The following is an 18,923-nucleotide window of genomic DNA, read 5'->3' on the forward strand; positions in this document are numbered from 1 at the left end:
GTAGCTCGTCACAGGTTGATTTGCATGCACCAGCGTATCCATTGTTTCTGTTAGTCTGTGTTAGTTTCTGCACATTTCTTTTTGCCAACATATTTTTCTAAAGTTGTATTACATTGTTTTTCCCAAATAGAACACCTGTTTAATTGTATGGTGTGCCAAGCTGTGAGTCGTTTGTAACTGTTTTTTTTTTCCCTCCCCGACAGCATCACACTGCCTTTAAATTCAGATGTCCCCAAGGTGTTTGCAGCGTTGCCCGAGTTTTATGTAGAAGATGTTGCTGAATTTTTATTTTTTATTGTACAGTAAGTGCCTTTGATCTAATTGTGGTTCTAACATGGTTGTTGTACATGACCTGTCGTGGTCCTATGCCCTGTATTACAAGCCTGTGTTATATGCCTGGAGCTTTACAACCCAATTGTCGTAATTGAATGCTGCCTAGAGACTAGAGAAGTGGGTCCCAGTGTACACTGGCCCAGTCCCAGTCCTAGTCCAAGACAGGAGCAGGATGAACACTGCTGATAATTACATGGTCTGTGGCCACTGGGTGGAGGCTTTCCCATGGCTGAGGCTGGGTTTCGGCATAGCAGAAGGAGCAGACAGCTTAGAAATGGAACGTGGGGATGTCTAAATGCCAGGAACACTCACACTTGGCTTTGGTACCAAGATTTCTCTCAACTGTGAAATTAAAGAGCACCCACAAAGCAATGATTCGAGTCCATTACTGATGCTGGGGATGTTAAAGAATTTAACAAAGCAAACAAGGATTTGAAGACACCTTTAACACTCCCGGTATCAGTATTTTGGCAGTGGTTACTGTAGCAGTAGTGTCTTTGTGGTGAGGCAGGGGATTAGTGTGTGAAAGGGGTGGTGCAGTCACAGTCACAGAATACAAAGTGTGGGGCTTGGCAGCGTGGCCTAGTGGCTAAGGTCCCCGCCTTGATCCCATATGGCCGCTGGTTCTAATCCCGGCAGCTCCACTTCCTCTCTGTCTCTCCTCCTCTCAGTGTATCTGACTTTGTAATAAAAATAAGATAAATCTTTAAAAAAAAAAAAAAGAATACAAAGTGTGAAAGTTTTCTAAAAACCAAAGAGAGCCAGAATTAAGCCAAGCAGGTTTTCTTGATGTCATTGAAGCTGCCTTTGAAAAGGACCAGATTTGGGAGCCGGCATCTGGCCGACTGGCACACGCTCGCCTTAACGTCCTGCCTCAGGCGGGGTGCCTGGGTCGGCCTCCTGGCTCAGGCTGCTGGCTCTGGGTCCCTGCCACCCCCGGGGGGATCCTGAATGGCATCCCTGGCTGCAGACTTTGTCCTAACCCAATCTTAGCTTTTGTGGGCAGCTGGAGAGTAGACCAACAGACTGCCTCTTACGTATACCTTGAACGCCTCCACCTGCAGGTGACCCAGGAAGGAGCCGGGAGCAGTGAGTGGTTGACAGGTGGCTGGGAGCCAGGCCTGGCGTGCTGCCAGGAGCATCCTGCAGTTTCAGCGGCTTCAGTTACATCATTCCAAGCTTAGTCATTCAGAAAGAAAACCTGCATGAAATGTTTTTTTTTTTATGCTTATGCTTATTTTTGTCAGAACTACAGGATCTTTTTTATTTGTTTGGTTCCAATTTTTAAAACTAACCCCCCAAAATGAAGGACTTTATGATCATTAAGATCCCTTTTGCTGTGAGTTTTGCCTGATTTGATCATAGACTTTTGGTTTGTTCTGTAAACATAAGAAGCGAGCATGGTGCCACCAGTGCACCTGCTGCCCAGTGTGGTGGCCAGAAGGCCAGCGGGCTGGAGGGAACTTGGGGAGCCCGCTTGTGCGGCATCCCCGCTCCGCCGCCCACGTCGGTCTCAGCCTGGTTTCCCGCCCCGCCCAGATACTCTCCCCAGGTGCTGTACGAGCCCTGCACGCAGGACATCGTCATGTTCCTTGTCGTGATGCTGTGCAACCAGAACTACATCCGGAACCCCTACCTGGTGGCCAAGCTCGTGGAGGTCATGTTCATGACGAACCCCTCGGTGCAGCCACGGACCCAGAAGTTTTTTGAGATGATTGAGAACCATCCTCTGTCCACCAAGCTGCTGGTCCCTTCTCTGATGAAGTTTTATACCGGTAAGTCCCTGTGCCTGCAGAGAGGTTCGCGGTTCCCAGGATCCACTGCTTCCTGCGTCCTACTGCCAGCAGAGCCGGCCGGTGCTGGGGTGTCATGCAGGGAGCTGGATCAGAAACAGAGCAGCTGGGATTCAGCCTGGTGCTGGGATGTCATGCAGGGAGCTGGATCAGAAACAGAGCAGCTGGGACTCAGCCTGGTGCTGGGATGTCATAGATGTAATGCCTGCATTATAAACAGTGGCTTAATGTGCTGCACACAAGGCTTTCCCCCACCTCCAGGTTTGATTTTTAATTTCCCCTTCCAACTAACCTCTGGGACTTAACCCACCTGTCTGACAGCAAGGTGTCAGGTGGCATGTTGCCTGCTGGCTTGCATATTTCTCAGAGAAGCAAGTCTGTCTGCTCATCTCTGATTGAGCCAGAGAAGAGTCTGACATTCAGTAGTGTGTTCTCGCTGTGTTCTTCGAGGGGACCTTGGCTGCCCAGAGCATGCCGTGCCCCCGCTAACCAGCGTGGGGATCCTGTGCGCCCTCGGTCCACTCCTGCTCTTTGGGGCCCGCACTGTCATCGCCCACTTCCTTACTGAGTGTTCCAAGAAACCGCATGCCTTTCCCTTTGTCACTGATCCTGTGGCACTGCCAAGAGCTCCTGTCTTCCTTGGCCTCTTCCTGTCTCCCTAAACATGAAGCATGTGCACGGGCCTGCAGAAGGCTCCCCAGCATCCTCTGGCATTGATGGCACCACAGGTGGCTCAGGCACTGCGGCATGGACAGGGCAGCCCCCTCAGGAGCCTTGCAGCAACAAGGGAAAATGCAGGCATTCAGCCATTCCCTAGGTCGGGATGTTAGAACCTGGCTGTCTAAATGAGGGTGGGGGAAAGCTAGGGCCCTGGCTGGGTGCTCGAGTGCTGGTTCTGGGGCCACCAGTCAAGGCTGAAATTGGGACCAACTGCTGGACTGGAAAACTCATGGTTAAAACAAGCAGAAGGACCAAGTCCCTGTTCCTGCAGCGCCCCCTGTTGGTGAACCTGACAGCTGCTGGCAGGGTGGTACCAGCCCAGAATCCCAGAGCTGGTGTAAGGAGTAAATTAGCACTCCCTCTGATAGGTAGTCGTAAACTGTAGTTGTTTAATGGAAATGATTGTAAATGTGAGAGTTTGTTTATTTGCCAAGATGTCACTGAGCACTACAGTGAATGTTAAAAACATCCCAGAGTGTGTGTTTAGCCTAATGGTTAAGATGCTGGCATCCCACTTCTGAGTTCCTGGAGTGAATCTGCAGCTGCAGGTTCTGACTGCAGCATACTGCCAGTGCAGACCAGCAGTCGGACCCATGCCGCCCACGGGAGGACCTTGGGCTGGGTTCCTGGCTCTCGGCTTTTACCTGCTTGCTTGCCTCTCAAATAAATAATTTTCCAAAGAGTTCAACTATTTAGGACTGGTGTTGCAGCATAACAGATGTGCCACCCCCTGAGAAGCTGGTCTCCCCTGTAGGTGCTAATCCAAGTCCCAGCGCCACTTCTGACCCTGTTACTGCATGTGAGAAAGCAGCGGCAGACGGCCCAAGGGCATGGGACCCTGGCACTGTGTGGGAGACCTAGCTGGCATTCGAGGCTCCTGGCTGCAACCTGGCTCAGTGCTGGCTGGTGTCGCCATTTGCACCGTAGAAGAGTGGATGGAAGAGCTCTCCCTTTGAAGATAAAAATGCTAAATGATTTGTGGTTTATCCGTGAAAGCTAGTATGTTCGTTACCTTAATGTGAAGTAGAAAAGTAAAAGAAATACTAACAATATGTTCATGGTTGTGGTTATGTACGGTTTTAAAGTTTAGGAAAGGGCATATACCAGGCATTATCAATGGGTTGGTTATTTCTGAATGGTAGTATTATGGAATAGTGTCTCAGGTTTTATTCTTTAATTATCTGAACATCTTTGTTTCTCTATAGTCAGCAGGTATTGTCAGTAATAAAACAACAGCAACATTAAACTTAGTTAAATATGTTTTCATTCTCTGACCCTGAGCCTGTGGCCATGGCTTCAGGATCAGATGTGCCCATGTGTGCCATGGCATCGGGCCTCTTGCCCATGCTGGGCCGGTGTGGCTGGGTGGGGGTGTTCTGGCAGAGTGCCCCCCGGCCTAGACCCCTGCTGGCCTGGATAGATTACACCTGTCCTAAAAATAGCTGTCAGCTGCCCAGCAGCCAGCCCTCCCTTCCCTTCACCGGCTTGGCACTGGTAAGCAAGGGGCTATAAATATCTCCATTTTACAAATGGGAAAGCCACGGCTTAGGAAAGGTCAAGCAGCTTGCTGAAGGTCACCAGCAGCTGCTGCTCTCGGGCTGGACCTCAGTCCAGGTGCAGCCAACCACTGCACTCGCCTCTGTGCAGGCAACAAGAGGGCCCTGCAGGGGGCTCGCAGACATGCTCCTGAAGGAGCAGGTGCCCATCCAGCACCGCCTGTGAAGACCCGCTGCCCGCGGCCCTAAGCCTGAGCATACTGACGCTCGGGCAGGAGTTAGAGCAGTAAGTCGGCAGAGGAGGCAGGCACCTCACAGGCCACAGGATGCGCTCGGATCTTGCTTCCAGAAACTGTTGCAAAATTAGGCTTTTTATTTTGCATTTTAACAGTCCATTCCTAGAGAAACAGCTGTATGGACTGGAAGAACACAGGTAATTGAGAGTTGTTTCAAACCCGTGTGTTCCCCTGAGCCGGCCGCCACTGGCAAAGTCAGGATTAGTCGCTGGAGAAGCTGTCACTGCTGGAGCCAGTACCTGAGGACATTCATTCACTGCCACCATGGGTCCCACCTTCCAGCTGCACAAATAAGGAAGCTTTAAGGCAGGGTGGGGTGAAGACATGGGGCTACGTGAGGATGGGCAGGCAGGGAAGGTCTCAGGGAGATCCAGGGATGTAGGCAGAGCAGGTGTGAGGGCCTGGCAGGCTGCGGGCTGAGCCAGCAAGAAGACAGTTGTCAGCGGGGTCAGGTTACCCAAGGCTGCAGAGTGATCTAAGGGGGAAGGGAAGTGGTTGAGAGTAGATAGGCAGAGCGTTGGAAGAGCTGAGTATTGATGAGTGGTCAGCACTTGGCTCCTGCTGGACCCTGAGCCCCGCGGGGGTAGCCTGGGCAGCCGCAGAGGCGTGGTCACTTGGCGCCTGCTGGACCCTGAACCCCGCGGGGGTAGCCTGGGCAGCCGCAGAGGCGTGGTCACTTGGCGCCTGCTGGACCCTGAACCCCGCGGGGGTAGCCTGGGCAGCCGCAGAGACGTGGGCCCCAGGGCCTTTCTCTCAGGCTCTGCAGGAAATGAGCCTTCCACACCCTAGCTTCCCTGTTCTGCAGCTCGGCAGCGCCACTTTATTCTCCCCAGGGACGCCCTAATGAACGCGCAGGTACGTGGGTCCCGGCGTGATGGGAGTCACTGCTGTATTCCTCACTATCAGCCATTTCTTTTTGATCACAAAAAAGGTTGTGTTTCCCCAATCTATTTTTTATTATTTATTTTAAGACTTATTTATTTTTATTGGAAAGTCAGATTTACAAAGAGAAGGACAGACATAGAGAAAGATCTTCCATCTGGTGTTTCATTCCCCAAGTGGCTGCAAAGGCTGGAGTTGAGCCAATCTGAAGCCAGGAGCCAGGAGCTCTTCCAGGTCTTCCATCCGGGTGCAGGGTCCCAAGGCTTTGGGCCGTGCTCTACTGCTTTCCCAGGCCACAGGCAGGGAGCTGGATGGGAAGTGGAGCTGCCGGGATACGAATTAGCACCTGTATGGGATCCCGGCATGTTGAAGGCAAGGACTTTAGCCACTAGGTTACCACCCTGGGCCCCCAATCTTTTTTTTCTTTCTTTCTTTTTTTTTTTTTTTTAAATATGATTGGACTTAATCTTGATGTTTTGTTTCGTGACCTGTGGTTTTTCATGTAATGTAGCATACAGAATTCCTGCCTACCATCTATTGAGCGTTTCAGTTATATATATATATTTTCTCTGATAAGAATGGTGCTTTAGTTTAGAGACTCATGCAGCAGGTTATCCTGCTCCTTGCAGCACCGGCAGCCTGTGTCAGGGCACCAGTTCAAATCCCAACTCTTCTGCCTTCTGTCCAGCCCCCTGCTGGTTCTCCTGGCTCAGCCTAGCTGTTTCCACTAACTGCCTCTCTCCTATTATATAAACAGTTAATCATTTTTCTTAAAGTCTGTATCCTTTGAGATCTATGAATTTTATTCTATTTATTTATGTGCAAGGCAGAGTTACAGATAGGGAGAAGTTTTGCGTCCACTGATTCACTCCCCAAATGGCCGCAGCTAGGGCTCTGTCAGGCCTGAAGCCAGGAGCCTGGAACTTCTTCCTGGTCTCCCTTGGGGTGCAAGAGCCCAAGCAGTCAGGCCTCCTTCCACAGCTGTCCCAGGAGCATTAGCAGGGAGCTGGACCAGAAGCGGAGCAGCCAGGATTTGAACTGGATCCCAGTTAGGAAGGAAGCTTCACTTGCTCTGCCCCAGCCCCAGCCCTTGCATCCATTTTCCTGCATAGAACTGGTGGGACTCACTGGGGCTGTGCGGCAGCTTGCCACATTCTCCTTGGAGAGCACTCAGCATCCTGTCAGCCGTCTGTGTGGCGTGCCCATCCCCTCCAGCCCCGCCTGGGGCCCAGTATGGTCACTTTAGTAATGACTGCCGGTTTGGAGAGCTGAAATCCATTACTGATTGTAGCTGACTGTTACTTCTGCAGCCTCACAGTTTTCACAGGATGGGGCTTCTTGCTCGAGGTGCACCCTGGAACTGGTCGGGTGCAGGATAGTCACCTGTGACATTTGTCCGATTTCCAAGGAGAGGAATTTTGATCATTGTGAGGGACCCACATGTCCACAGGGGAGCCTGTGCTTCCCTCTGCCTCAGTGCACATTTGAAAAGGTCTGGAATGGGCTCAACTGGCTAATCCTCTGCCTGCAAGCACCGATATCCCATCACATGGGTGCTGGTTCGTGTCCCAGCTGCACCACTTCTAGCTCCCTGCCTGTGGTCTGGGAAAGCAGTAGAGCACGGCCCAAAGCCTTGACCCTGCACCCATGTGGGAGACCCAGAAGAGGCTCAAGACTGCTGGCTCCTGGCTTCAGATTGGTTCAGTTCTGGCTGTTGTGGCCACTTGGGGAGTGAACCAGTGTATGGAAGATCTTTCTCTTTATATCTCCTTCTTTCTCTGCAAATCTGACTTTCCAATAAAAAGTAAATGAACCATTTTTAAAAACTGAGGAAAATCGAATTATTCAGTTTTTGCTCATTGGCAAGTGGACGCCGTTGTAATGATACCCCTGGCTTCATTCCTTTTGGTATTTTCGTTGCCAGATCTGCACTCTAATACCATTTTTCAGATCAGCTCAGAATTTGTTCCCTGCCTCCCCCTTCTTTTTCAGATTTATTTATTTTTATGTGAAAGATTTACAGAGGAGAGATCTGCTAGTTCACGCCTGGCTAGTTCCATCCAAAGCCAGGAGCTAGGAGCTTCTTCTAAGTCTCCCAAATGGATGCAGGGCCCAAGAATTTGAGCCATCCTCCTCTACTTTCCCAGGACATAAGCAGGGAGCTGGACTTGGAGTAGAGTGACTGGAACTCAAGCCGATACCCATGTGGGATGCCAGCACTGCCAGCGGGGGATTAACCTGCTACCCTATGGTAGCAGCCCCTTTGCTGCCTTTTGCATGAGACATCCAAGCAGACTTTTAGGTCTTCGAGTTTCCAGATTTGCACTCACACTGTGGATTTGGTTGTTGGGGTAATCCCTGAGTCCCCCTGTGTTTGCTCTTCAGATGTGGAACATACCGGAGCCACCAGTGAGTTCTATGACAAGTTCACAATTCGCTACCACATTAGCACCATTTTCAAAAGCCTCTGGCAAAACATTGCTCACCATGGCACCTTTATGGAGGAATTCAAGTGAGTATTGGGCCCCTGCTCGCCCTGCCTGCTCTCGCAAACCCCCAGCAGGAACACACTCCGACATCCCCCGGATGCAGGGTCCTTCCTTGCTGCCTGGCCTCGGCCTCGTCTAGGCTCCCTCCAGTTGTTGATGCATGTATGCAGGATTGCGGGCTGTCGGTGCTGATGAGGAATTTCTGAAGTTTAGCTCTGTCAGGATATTTGGGGAGGGTATAAACGCAGCTTCTGTAAATGCGCCGAGACGCTGTGAGGAGTGTCCTTTGGTGTTTCTCTTTGCACACTGTTAGGTGAGGTTGTCAAAGTGACCCGACCGAGGTCTCAGCCCTCTTGAACAGGGTCATCCAGCTTTCAGCTTCACTCTGTTTGGAGAGCTTGCGCTTGTGGGGCAGCGGTGACAGGGCCGGCAGGGGCAGCGCCTGGGTGTGTAGGCAGGCCCTGCGCCACGTGGAAGGACTTCCCCTGAGATTTCAGTGGTGGAGGATGCCTGAGTGCTCGGCCCTTGAAGTCGGACGTCGAGGCCCCTCGGGGAAGAGAGCTGAGCAGGGAGGGCACTGCAGTGTGTCCTAGGAGGCCGTGTTAGTTAGGGCTTGCATCCAGCCTGGCTGGCACTTAGTGGCTGAGTTTCTTATCCTATTACCAGGGCAGTAAGCTCTTCAGGTTAATTCTTCATCTCCATGAACTGCTCTTGGGAGCAGGATCATGTTCCCACACAAGCCTGGCATTTGATCAGGAGGCCAGGAAGCAGCTGTACAGTGTGGTCTGCGTGGTACTGCAGGGAGGCCGGCCAGGAAGCCTGTGTGTTCAAGGAGGCTCCCGGCTCGTTCGACCCACGCGTGGGCTTTAGTCCTGCTCTCACTCATGCATGTCCTGGGCTCAAGCCCTGGTCGGTTTTGGTCTCTTTCTCTCTCTCCCTTCCTCTCCGTCTCTCTCTCCCTCTCTCTCTCTCTCACACACATACACACACACATCCTGGAGTTGAGCTTCCCTCACGAGCAGCCACCTGGGAGGTTCGGGCTGTGGCGGGCCTAGTCCAGGCTGTGTCAGAACGCTAGCAGGTCCCAGCTCATGTCCCACTTGCGCTAGGATCCGAGCTCCAGTTCTCACGTGCAGTCCTCCCACTCGGCTGCGCTTGCTGTGTGCAGGGGCCCCGGGGCTCGGGGAGGTGTGGAGCTCAGCCTGTTTGCTCGTCTGGCTTGCAGTGGTGTCCCTCCCCACCCCCCGCCGTTCAGGGCATGCAGGGAGCGGATGGGGACGCCAGGAAGCGTGCATTGACACAGGCAGGCACATCATCCACTGGATTCTCCCTTTGTTGCTGCACGAACTGCTCACAGAATCCTGGGTGTTTGGCAGTGGGCTTGAGGGAGCCCTGCAGGGTGGCTCCAGCAGGCCACTCCATGCAGTAGACGGGATAATCCTTGAATGCCACTGCACCTGCCCCCTGCCAAGGAGAGCAGGTTTCTGTGGCACAGAGGGGCAGCCCTCAGGAGCAGGCCGGGTGGCGGGGGCTTGTGGCTATGATTCCCTGAGGAGGTACTTGACCACGTGCCACATCCTCGGCCCTCCAGTTCTGGGAAGCAGTTTGTCCGCTACATCAACATGCTGATCAATGACACCACGTTTCTGCTCGATGAGAGCCTTGAGTCTCTGAAGCGGATCCATGAGGTGCAGGAAGAAATGAAGAACAAGGAGCAGTGGGACCAGCTGCCCCGGGTGAGCAGACACCGGGACTGGCTGGGGCCGGCTGGGGCTGGCAGGGGCTGACGGGGCTGATGGGGCTGGCTGGGGCCGGCTGGGGCTGGCTGGGGCTGACGGGGCTGATGGGGCTGGCTGGGGCCGGCTGGGTCTGGCTGGGGCCGGCTGGGGCTGGCAGGGGCTGGCAGGGGCTGGCAGGGCCGGCTGGGGCTGGCAGGGGCTGGCAGGGCCAGCTGGGGCTGACTGGGGCAGGGGCAGGGGCAGGGGCTGACTAGGGCCTGCAAGGGCCAGCTGGGGCTGGCTGGGGTGGAGGCGTTGTTACTGCCGTCAGAACTGCACTGGCTGACCGGTTGGCAGGATTCTCTTGCCTTTGGGCTGCCAGTTTTTGAATGGAGAGAAAGCAGCATTTTACCCGAAGTTGAGAAATGGGTTGAAAAGCCTTGGCCTGTGGTATTTCTTCCTACACGGTGCTTTGTGGAGCTGGTGGCCAGCAGAGAATCACTTGGCGCTGTCCCTGTCTCCTAGGACCAGCAGCAGGCACGGCAGTCCCAGCTGGCCCAGGATGAGCGTGTGTCCCGTTCGTACCTTGCCCTGGCCACGGAGACGGTGGACATGTTCCACATCCTCACCAAGCAGGTCCAGAAGCCGTTCCTCAGACCTGTGAGTAGCACCCAGGCCGGTCAGCGCGTTACCCTCCTGTCCCACCTGTCTGACTGACACACCTGCCAGTCTCCGCTGTCACTATGTATTGTCTGCCGACAGCCCTCCCCACATGGCTTCACTGGCTTGCTACTTAGCCTGTGCATGCGCGTGGGATGCTCATGTGGAGGCTAGGATGTCTTTTACTCGGCATTGCTTCCTTCCCATATTTTCTTTATAGAAGTATAAGGTGACATTGATTATTGGAGGACGTGAAATGGACAGATACCATGAGAGACCTTTGGCTGTCTCAGAATTGGTTCGTCAGGCCCTGGAAGCCGAGGTCACTGGGAGCCCATAGCGGGTGCCTGGGAGGTAAAGGGCTGTCCCAGGTTCAGCCTTGACATGTATAGGGGCGTAGGTCCTGTTTCTGAAAAGGAAGCTGAACAACATAGCTGACGTTGCGACCACGTGGCAGTGAGGACTGGGCCTGGGGTCACAGCTGTGGCCTGCACGGAGACGTGTCTGTCACACAGGGGCCGCGTCTGCTCTGCTTCTCCGCCTTGCTGCTGTGGTCGGTGGCTGAGCTGTGTGCACTCGAGCGAGGGGCCCCTCCTCTCCTTGCCCTTCCAGCTCTCATCCTGTTGGCTCCTGGGAAACAGTTTTGAGGTCCAGAGTGGAGCACACCACCAGGTTCACTGTTGAGACCCCTGGCTCCCTGATGGGCTGATGAAAGGGGATCATTGTGCGGTCTTCCCAGGAAGGCCAGGGCACAGGCACAGTGCCCGCAGAGAAGTGAAAGCTACAGGCGCTGCCCAGCCCCGCCGGGCCGTGGGCCTGCAAACTTCACTTATGGAGCAGTGATGGCTGGAGCTGGCTGTGTTTTCAGCAGCCCTTACTCCAAGGCTTTATCTTGTGGTTAGTGACTCAAGTTGCAGTGTTGTTTGATTGTTAGAAGATAGCAAACAGTAGCTTATCAAAGCAAAATTACTGTAAAGCCTGTTTTCAGCTCTGAATTCTTCATTTTGTCGATTAAGTAATGGGGAACCTAACATGTTCTTGTCAATTACAGTAAACCTTCTTCAAGGCTTGCTGAGCCCCCCATCCCGGCCCTGCTTTGTGGACCCAGCCTTGCTCCTGAGCCCCCCATCCCGGCCCTGCTGTGTGGGCCCAGCCTTGCTCCCTGCTGAGCCCCCCATCCTGGCCCTGTTGTGTGGGCCCAGCCTTGCTCCCTGCTGAGCCCCCCATCCCGGCCCTGCTGTGTGGGCCCAGCCTTGCTCCCTGCTGAGCCCCCCATCCCGGCCCTGCTGAGTGGGCCCAGCCTTGCTCGCTGCTGAGCCCCCCATCCCGGCCCTGCTGAGTGGGCCCAGCCTTGCTCCTGAGCCCCCCATCCCGGCCCTGCTGTGTGGGCCCAGCCTTGCTCGCTGCTGAGCCCCCCATCCTGGCCCTGCTGAGTGGGCCCAGCCTTGCTCCTGAGCCCCCCATCCCGGCCCTGCTGTGTGGGCCCAGCCTTGCTCCCTAGCCTGCCCTGTTCGTGCCATCTCTACTGTCTCGTTCAAACCCTCACTGTGTGTGGCTGGTCTCCCAGCTGGCCCTCAGCAGGAGGAAGTGCGCTACTTGTGGGGGTTTTTTGTTTGTTTTGGGTTTTTTGTTTGTTTGTTTTAAGATTTATTTATTTATATTGGAAAGTCAGATATACAAAGAAGAGGAGAGACAGAGAAGTAGATCTTCCATCCACTGGTTCACTCCCTAAATGGCCACATTGGTTGGAGCTGAGCCGATCAGGAGCCAGAAGCCTCCTCCAGGTCTCCCACGTGGGTGCAGGGTCCCAAGGCTTTGGACCATCCTCAACTGCTTTCCCAGGCCACAAGCAGGGAGCTGGATGGGAAGTGGAGCAACCAGGACATGAACTGGTGCCCACATGGGATTCCAGCATTTGAAGGGGGAGGATTAGCCAGTTGAGCCATTGAACTGGGCCCGAACATGTTCATGAAAAGCCTAGTCTAAGCAGAAAGCTGTATAAACCAACCAGTGCAGTTCACAAAGTGCGGTTTCGTCCGTGTGTGGTCCGCTCTGCTCTGAGCCAGGCTCCGGTACGGGCTAAGGCAGTGGGAAAGGTGCAGTGCCTGGATCCTCTGCTGCCATGACGGTGGCTTCTGTGCCTGTGAGATTTTAGCTGTTTTCTTTGGCTCGCTGGGGAGACATAAACACTGACTTGTTTGTTTGCATTTCTTCTCCCCTACCTGAGCATAAACAGGAGATGGCCCTGCCCTCACTGGCTGGGACTCCTGGAACCGCTGGTGAAATAGCCCACGTGCTGGGGTGTGTATTATGGCGGAATTGTTCACTGTGTTCAATGGATTTGGAGCCCTGTTTGCTTGTAAAGCAGCAGGCTTGCCTTTTGCTGCTATTGACAGCTCAGCAGCCCGTGGCCTGGGGTCACCCGGCGAGCAGGGCAGGCAGAGGGGTCTGTCCACACTGCTTGCTGCCCTCCTCGGCTTGCGCTGCAGGGCACACAGGCCACGTTTCCCCATTGTCCTTCACCAAGATGAGCATGTGGGGTCCTTCCTACCTGTTTCAGCAGCATGACGTGTCCCATTGTCCTGTCATTTCCTAGGAACTTGGACCCCGATTGGCTGCAATGCTCAACTTCAATCTTCAGCAGCTCTGTGGTCCCAAGTGCCGTGATCTGAAAGTCGAAAACCCTGAGAAATACGGCTTTGAACCAAAGAAGCTGCTGGACCAGCTGACGGACATTTACCTGCAGCTGGACTGTGCCCGATTCGCTAAAGCCATTGCCGATGACCAGGTCGGTGCCAGGGTTGTGGGCGCTTTCTGAGCGACCTTGGGCTCCAGGTAGCTGATCCACCCCCTGTGGCTTTGCATATAGTCCCTGTGCAAGTGCGCCTCCATCCAGGCCTGCTTCCCCTCCTACAGCTATCCATGCTTTGTGATTGGCAGTGGGGCCAGAAGTGCCAGGAGCTTGTTTGCAGGGCACAGAGATCGGACACTTCCATTTTTTTTATAAGATTTATTTATTTAATAATTACAAAGTCAGATAGACAGAGAGGAGGAGAGATAGAGAGGAAGATCTTCCGTCTGATGATCCACTCCCCAAGTGAGCACAATGGCCGGTGCTGTGCAGATCCAGAATCAGGAGCCAGGAACCTCCTCCAGGTCTCCCATGAGGGTGCAGGGTCCCAAAGCCTTGGGCCGTCCCCGACTGCCCTCCCAGGCCACAAGCAGGGAGCTGGATGGGAAGTGGAGCTGCCGGGATCAGAACCGGCACCCACATGGGATCCCGGTGCTTTCAAGGTGAGGACTTTAGCTGCTAGGCCACGCCACTGGGCCCGGGCACTTCCTTCCTATAGTCAAGAGCAGATGGGCCCGGGCACCCTGTTATTATTGTCTTCATTTTTATTATGGAAATGCAGAGGTAGGCCTCCAGTCTGGTTTGTGGCCCAGATGACCACAACAGCCACTAGGCTGTCACGCCAGGCCCCCGCACTGAGTTCTTAACCCATGCTGCCAAGGGCATTAATGCACAAATCCAGCGCGTGCCAGAGGAGCCTGGGCCTTCTGAGAGTCCAGATCCCCCAGGTGCCCTGCTGTAGGGCAGCCATGGAATGGCTCCTGTGATTACCTCTTTAATTATTATTATTTTATCATTCATCTACTTGAAATGCTGAGTAATTGAGTACGATCTTTCACCCACTGATTCACTCCCCAAATGCCCCGGTGCCCAATAGCCGTTCAGGTCTCCTGAGTCTGTAACTGGAGCCGTCCTCTGCACACCCCCTGCTCCGACCAGCAGAGCCAGTAATAGACTGGGACAGGGTCTGGGGATGAAGCACAGACAGGAGACCAGTGATGGTAGAAGTCTCTCTCAAGTCTCCCTTTATTACTCCTTATATACTCTTTCCCCCAAGTGCTTTAGCCAAACAATAGGATGCCAGTGAGTCCCATTAGTCCAGGTGCTTTTAGCCACAGGCCTATTTCCTGTTACTGCTCAGCTTAACGAGTGATAATAAACTCCTTAGCCCGCAATAGGTCCCCCTTTTTTGTTTTAAAGCAGACTTGAATGTGCCTGTCTTAGGTTGTGGACTCTCAGGTCATCAGCCTTACCCGTCATCGGGAATCTCCATAGCATGACAGAGCCCCTATTGAGGTTGGTCAGTGCCTGGTCCACCTTACCTGTGACTGGCTGCCATTCAACACGTTGCCTGCTGCAGCTGCACAAACCATACTTGGGGAGGCTGGTAACCCTGTTCCACGGCTAGGAGTATCTTTAGCTAGGTAGTAATGAGCAGACAGCAGTTCCCGGGCTTGAGAAACATTTTGCACTTGCACAGGTGTCACACACATAAAGACATATGATGGGGAACAAGAGGCCCTGACCATATCCCACAGCATGTGTCACTCCTCTGCCAACAAATCAACCTGCTATTACAACGTCAGCGTGCCCACCCACACGTGTTCATCTATACAGTTCTGATGTTCCATAACTCGGGCAGTCTGTTCTGTGAGCTTGTTCATGGTCACTGCGGTAGCTGGTGGTGGTGGCTGTTGATGTACTGGCTATGTTGGTCAATGTTGTGGCAAAGTCTCTTTTACGCTTATCAGGCCAACAGAGGCCTCTCCGTTAGCCCCGACAGGCACAGGCAGGATTCCGGGCAGCCGCATGATAACAGCACTATCGCCATTGCCATTCCAACAGGCTTTCAGGGTGCAATTGAACTCGGCGTCATTCACTTCAGAGGCGTTTTCTGTGTGCAAGAGAGAAACATGGGGATAACACAAGCAGACATGGGCTTAAAATTCAAGGAGCTATGGTTCACCCATGTGAGCGAGTCCTCAAATCCAAAGGAGTGATTGAACTGATAACTTCCATGGGAATAATTGCCTCCCTGAATAAGGGAAAAGGGAGGCACATGTCCATACCCCACAAAGCTGCCACATAGAAAAGGCGGGTATTTTCTCCGTGGCAATAACAGGGGAATAAGAAAAAGCACGGGCAGTAGTTGAGCTATTTTTAAAGGGAGGGCGAGACCCCCAGCAGCTGGTGATGCCACTTGGCAGTCTGGTAGTCTGATTTTAGGAGAAAATGGCAAGAAATATCGGGACCTTGGTGCTCATAGGAAGACGGCAAAAAGGAGGGGTGCTTAGCAAAGGCCCAGTACACTTGCTTGTCCCGTCGATCTTCCGACTCAAATGCCATCACCATGGCCAGTACCTGAGCTTTCACAAGACTCCACAGCAGAGGCTTGCCGGACAAGCCTCTCAGGAATCCACCGTGGGCCATTTTCGTTTTCTGGGAAAACACAAACCGATCCTCGCCCCCATATGAGGCCGGGATCTGGGCCTTGCCGCTGACCAGTCAAGGGATCCTTCCACATCACGTAACCCTTCTGCTCCCGAGACGGATTCCAATGATGATCTGCAGCAGACTGTCCTTCAGCATCCAATGTTAGAAAATTTAAGATAAATAATACAAGGTTCAACTGATCTCGGGGAGTGTTATACTTCCCCCCTTTTTAAAATAAGGTAATCCTTAATAGTATGGTTGGCGCGTTCCACAGTGCCTTGTCCTTGAGGATTATAAGGAATGCCTGCAATTAGCTGTATATGGCGGGAGGCAGCAAAATCACAAAACTTACTCCTGCCACAGCAGGAGCCATTATCAGTTTTAATAAGTTTGGGAGTTCCCAAGATGGAAAAGCATGCACAGCAATGGGCTGGAGCGTGCCTGACTTGTTCCCGTCTGAGGAGTGGCCAGAACAAATCCAGAGCAAGTATCGACGGGAACATGCACATGCTTTAGTGTCCCAAACTCTGGGATGTGTGTCACGTCCATTGGCAAATAATCTTAATATGACTCAATCAAACCTGATTAACTGTCTCCACAAAACGGGAGATAAATCCGTTGGCATTCTTGAGGCCTCGTGAGAATATCAAGGGAAGTCCTAAAATTTGAAAAATTTGAATTCTGATGCCTTTTTAAAGATGGCTAAAAACATCTGGGCTATGGAAATTTTGGGGGGTTTAATACAATTCTGAAAAAAAATGAAATTCCAAATAATTAAGCAGAGAAACAAGTTGTATTTTGTCTGGGGCTATAGCTAATCTTGCCTCAACTGAAGGGAGAGACGCTGAAGTTGCTCCTGTAAATCTTTCGCAGCTGCGCCCAGATTTAATGGCGCCGATGGCACAGGCAGCGCAGAGGGCTCCAGGCCTGGCCAGGCACACGCTCTGTAGGTGGAGGATCCTTGGCAAACTCACTTCTATCCTCTTCCCTTTCCTCCTCCTCAGAAGAGGACCACAAATCTTCGTGCAGTTTCTCCAGACGTTGTCTGGTCTGGGGTTCCTGCTCCTTTTTTACCCTGGGGTCCCCTCTGTCTTCTTACTCTGGCTTGGGGTTCTTTCTTTCTTACCCTGGTTTGGGGTTCCCTTCCCCTTCTTAGGGATAATTTTTCCAGGAAGGGTTGCACCTCCGCCTGAGGGGATGATACAGCATCTTTGACCAAGCACCGGAGGAAAAGGGGCTCCAAGGAGAGCAAACCCTGGGCTGCGGCGCAGACAGTTAGATCCCCAGAAGATTGTCCAGTCTGAAGTCGGTGCTAAGGCATAAAGGTGGTTTATTCAGGTTAGCCTAGGTCTCCCAGCCCCCTCCCCCAGCCCAGCAGGCCTGGCCCGGGGAGGGGCAGCTGCAGCCCAGGATCAGCGGGATCAGCAGGGCGGGCCAAAGAGAAAGGCTGAGGTTGAACAGCACAGGGTTTTTATCCATTTCAGGACAATTCCATCTAATTATACAGTCATGATTGGTCAGTTTTAACTGTTAACTCTCAACAAGAGCAAGTTGGCAGGCTTCTCTTGGTGGGTTTGAGGCAAGCAACTTCCAAAAGGTACAACTTCAAAAGGTGCATAACGGCCTAGCAGTTATGACTGATGACACCACAGCCAGGTGGGCACTTAGGGATTCAACAATAGGAGGAGTATACCGAGAAACAGTTTGTTCCTCTAGCAGATGCCCTTCCTTGGTCTGTTAGTTCCTGCTCCCCTACCTGGGGAGAAAGCACCTGCTTTTGATCTAAACATGAGGACTAAGGAGGTTCTCCCCTGTACATTTCCTTTTTCAAGATTTACTTTTTCATTGGAAAGGCAGATATACAGAGAGGAAGATCCTCTGTCTGATGGCCCACCCCCCAAGCAGCCGCAGTGGCTGGAGCTGAACCCCTCTGAAGCCAGAAGCCTCTTCCAGGTCCAGGGTCCCAAGGCCTCAGGCCGTCCTCGACTGCTTTCCCAGGCCACAAGCAGGGAGCTGGATGGGAAGCGGAGCTACTAGGAGTAGAACCGGTGACCATATGGGATCCTGGCACATTTAAAGTGAGGACTTTAGCTACTAAGCTACTGCATTGGGCCCTTTAGCCGCTAAACTATCACATCAGGCCCTTCCTCTGTAAGTTTTCATATCAACCATTCCTGGAGCCTTCCTGGCAGGATTGCAGCTAATCCTGGCTCCCCACTGGCAAGGTTTCCCAATGTAATCCAAAAAAATTTTTTTTTCTACAGATGTAATCTGTTATCTGTCCTACATTTAACTTAACCAACTGAAAGATACAACTTTTGACATATACTCTTCTGATTTTGAGACTACCAGGGGCCCATCTAGAAATCCCAAAACCAGAAAAGTTAAGCCTATTAAATATGCCAAGAAGCCTTATAGTACCTGATCAAATATTCCTCACTATAATATGGATCCATTTAGTCAGACTGATTGGAACATTAACATATCAAAAAACTTTTTACTCTTATAAAATGACCACACAAACATATCAAAGTAAATATATATCAGAAAACCATCTTGAAAAATGCAGCTGTTTTTAAACCATGAGAAGTTAACAAATACAATTAAGTTACCTTACTGAGAGGCACAATGTGCATTTCTTTGGTCGGTCACCAAAAGGAAGGTATAACTTTACACACAGGGATTAGTGCATAAAACTGCCCCATAACTTTTAAGAATATAAGAAATTCAAAGGTTGGAGCAAGAATAGAGCTTACTGAAATGAGGCCGGATAGACGATTGACAAAGTCGCTAATTTGTTTCCATTAACAATCCTCAAAACTTGGCATGACCGTAGCCAGTGCTCAGGAGCACTTCCATAGAGGTGCACCTCAAAGGCATTTTGCAAACCTTAATTCAAATGTCAACACACATTGATATTAATGTTAAATGCTTAAACAATGCTGTAGCAATCTTAAACATTATAGTCATATAAAACAAAATTTCTTAAATTTGATGGCCTTTTTTACCTCTTTCTTAACATGCTTAATTAACCCTTTAAACGATAGCCACACTCCAGCAGGACAAAATATTTTAACAGCAATGTTCTTTTCAATAGTTCTCCTCTTGTAACCTCACCAAGAACACATTCTCAGGCTTGCAGCCACCCTTCATCTGCCAGTTCTCTGGATCTACATTCTGAAACAAAAATTCAAAACTCCAAGACATTTTCTAAATAAAAGCAGGTTAAATTTTAAACACAACTGCTTTAGG

The 18,923-nt window shown here is 51.9% G+C and overlaps 1 protein-coding gene across 1 annotated transcript in view; it reads left to right on the plus strand.

The window, feature by feature from the left end:
- Positions 1–18,923, plus strand: part of UBE4B (ubiquitination factor E4B) — a 114,047-nt gene that overhangs the window by 88,951 nt on the left and 6,173 nt on the right. Inside the window, exons 20-25 of the mRNA XM_058675021.1 lie at positions 204–302; positions 1,873–2,108; positions 7,906–8,032; positions 9,601–9,745; positions 10,253–10,387; positions 12,984–13,175. Coding sequence (XP_058531004.1) covers positions 204–302; positions 1,873–2,108; positions 7,906–8,032; positions 9,601–9,745; positions 10,253–10,387; positions 12,984–13,175 — 934 coding nt within the window. The remainder of the gene's footprint in view (positions 1–203; positions 303–1,872; positions 2,109–7,905; positions 8,033–9,600; positions 9,746–10,252; positions 10,388–12,983; positions 13,176–18,923) is intronic.

The sequence above is a fragment of the Ochotona princeps genome, chromosome 2 (genome assembly GCF_030435755.1).
Source record: "Ochotona princeps isolate mOchPri1 chromosome 2, mOchPri1.hap1, whole genome shotgun sequence".
Classification (NCBI taxonomy): Eukaryota; Metazoa; Chordata; class Mammalia; order Lagomorpha; family Ochotonidae; genus Ochotona; species Ochotona princeps.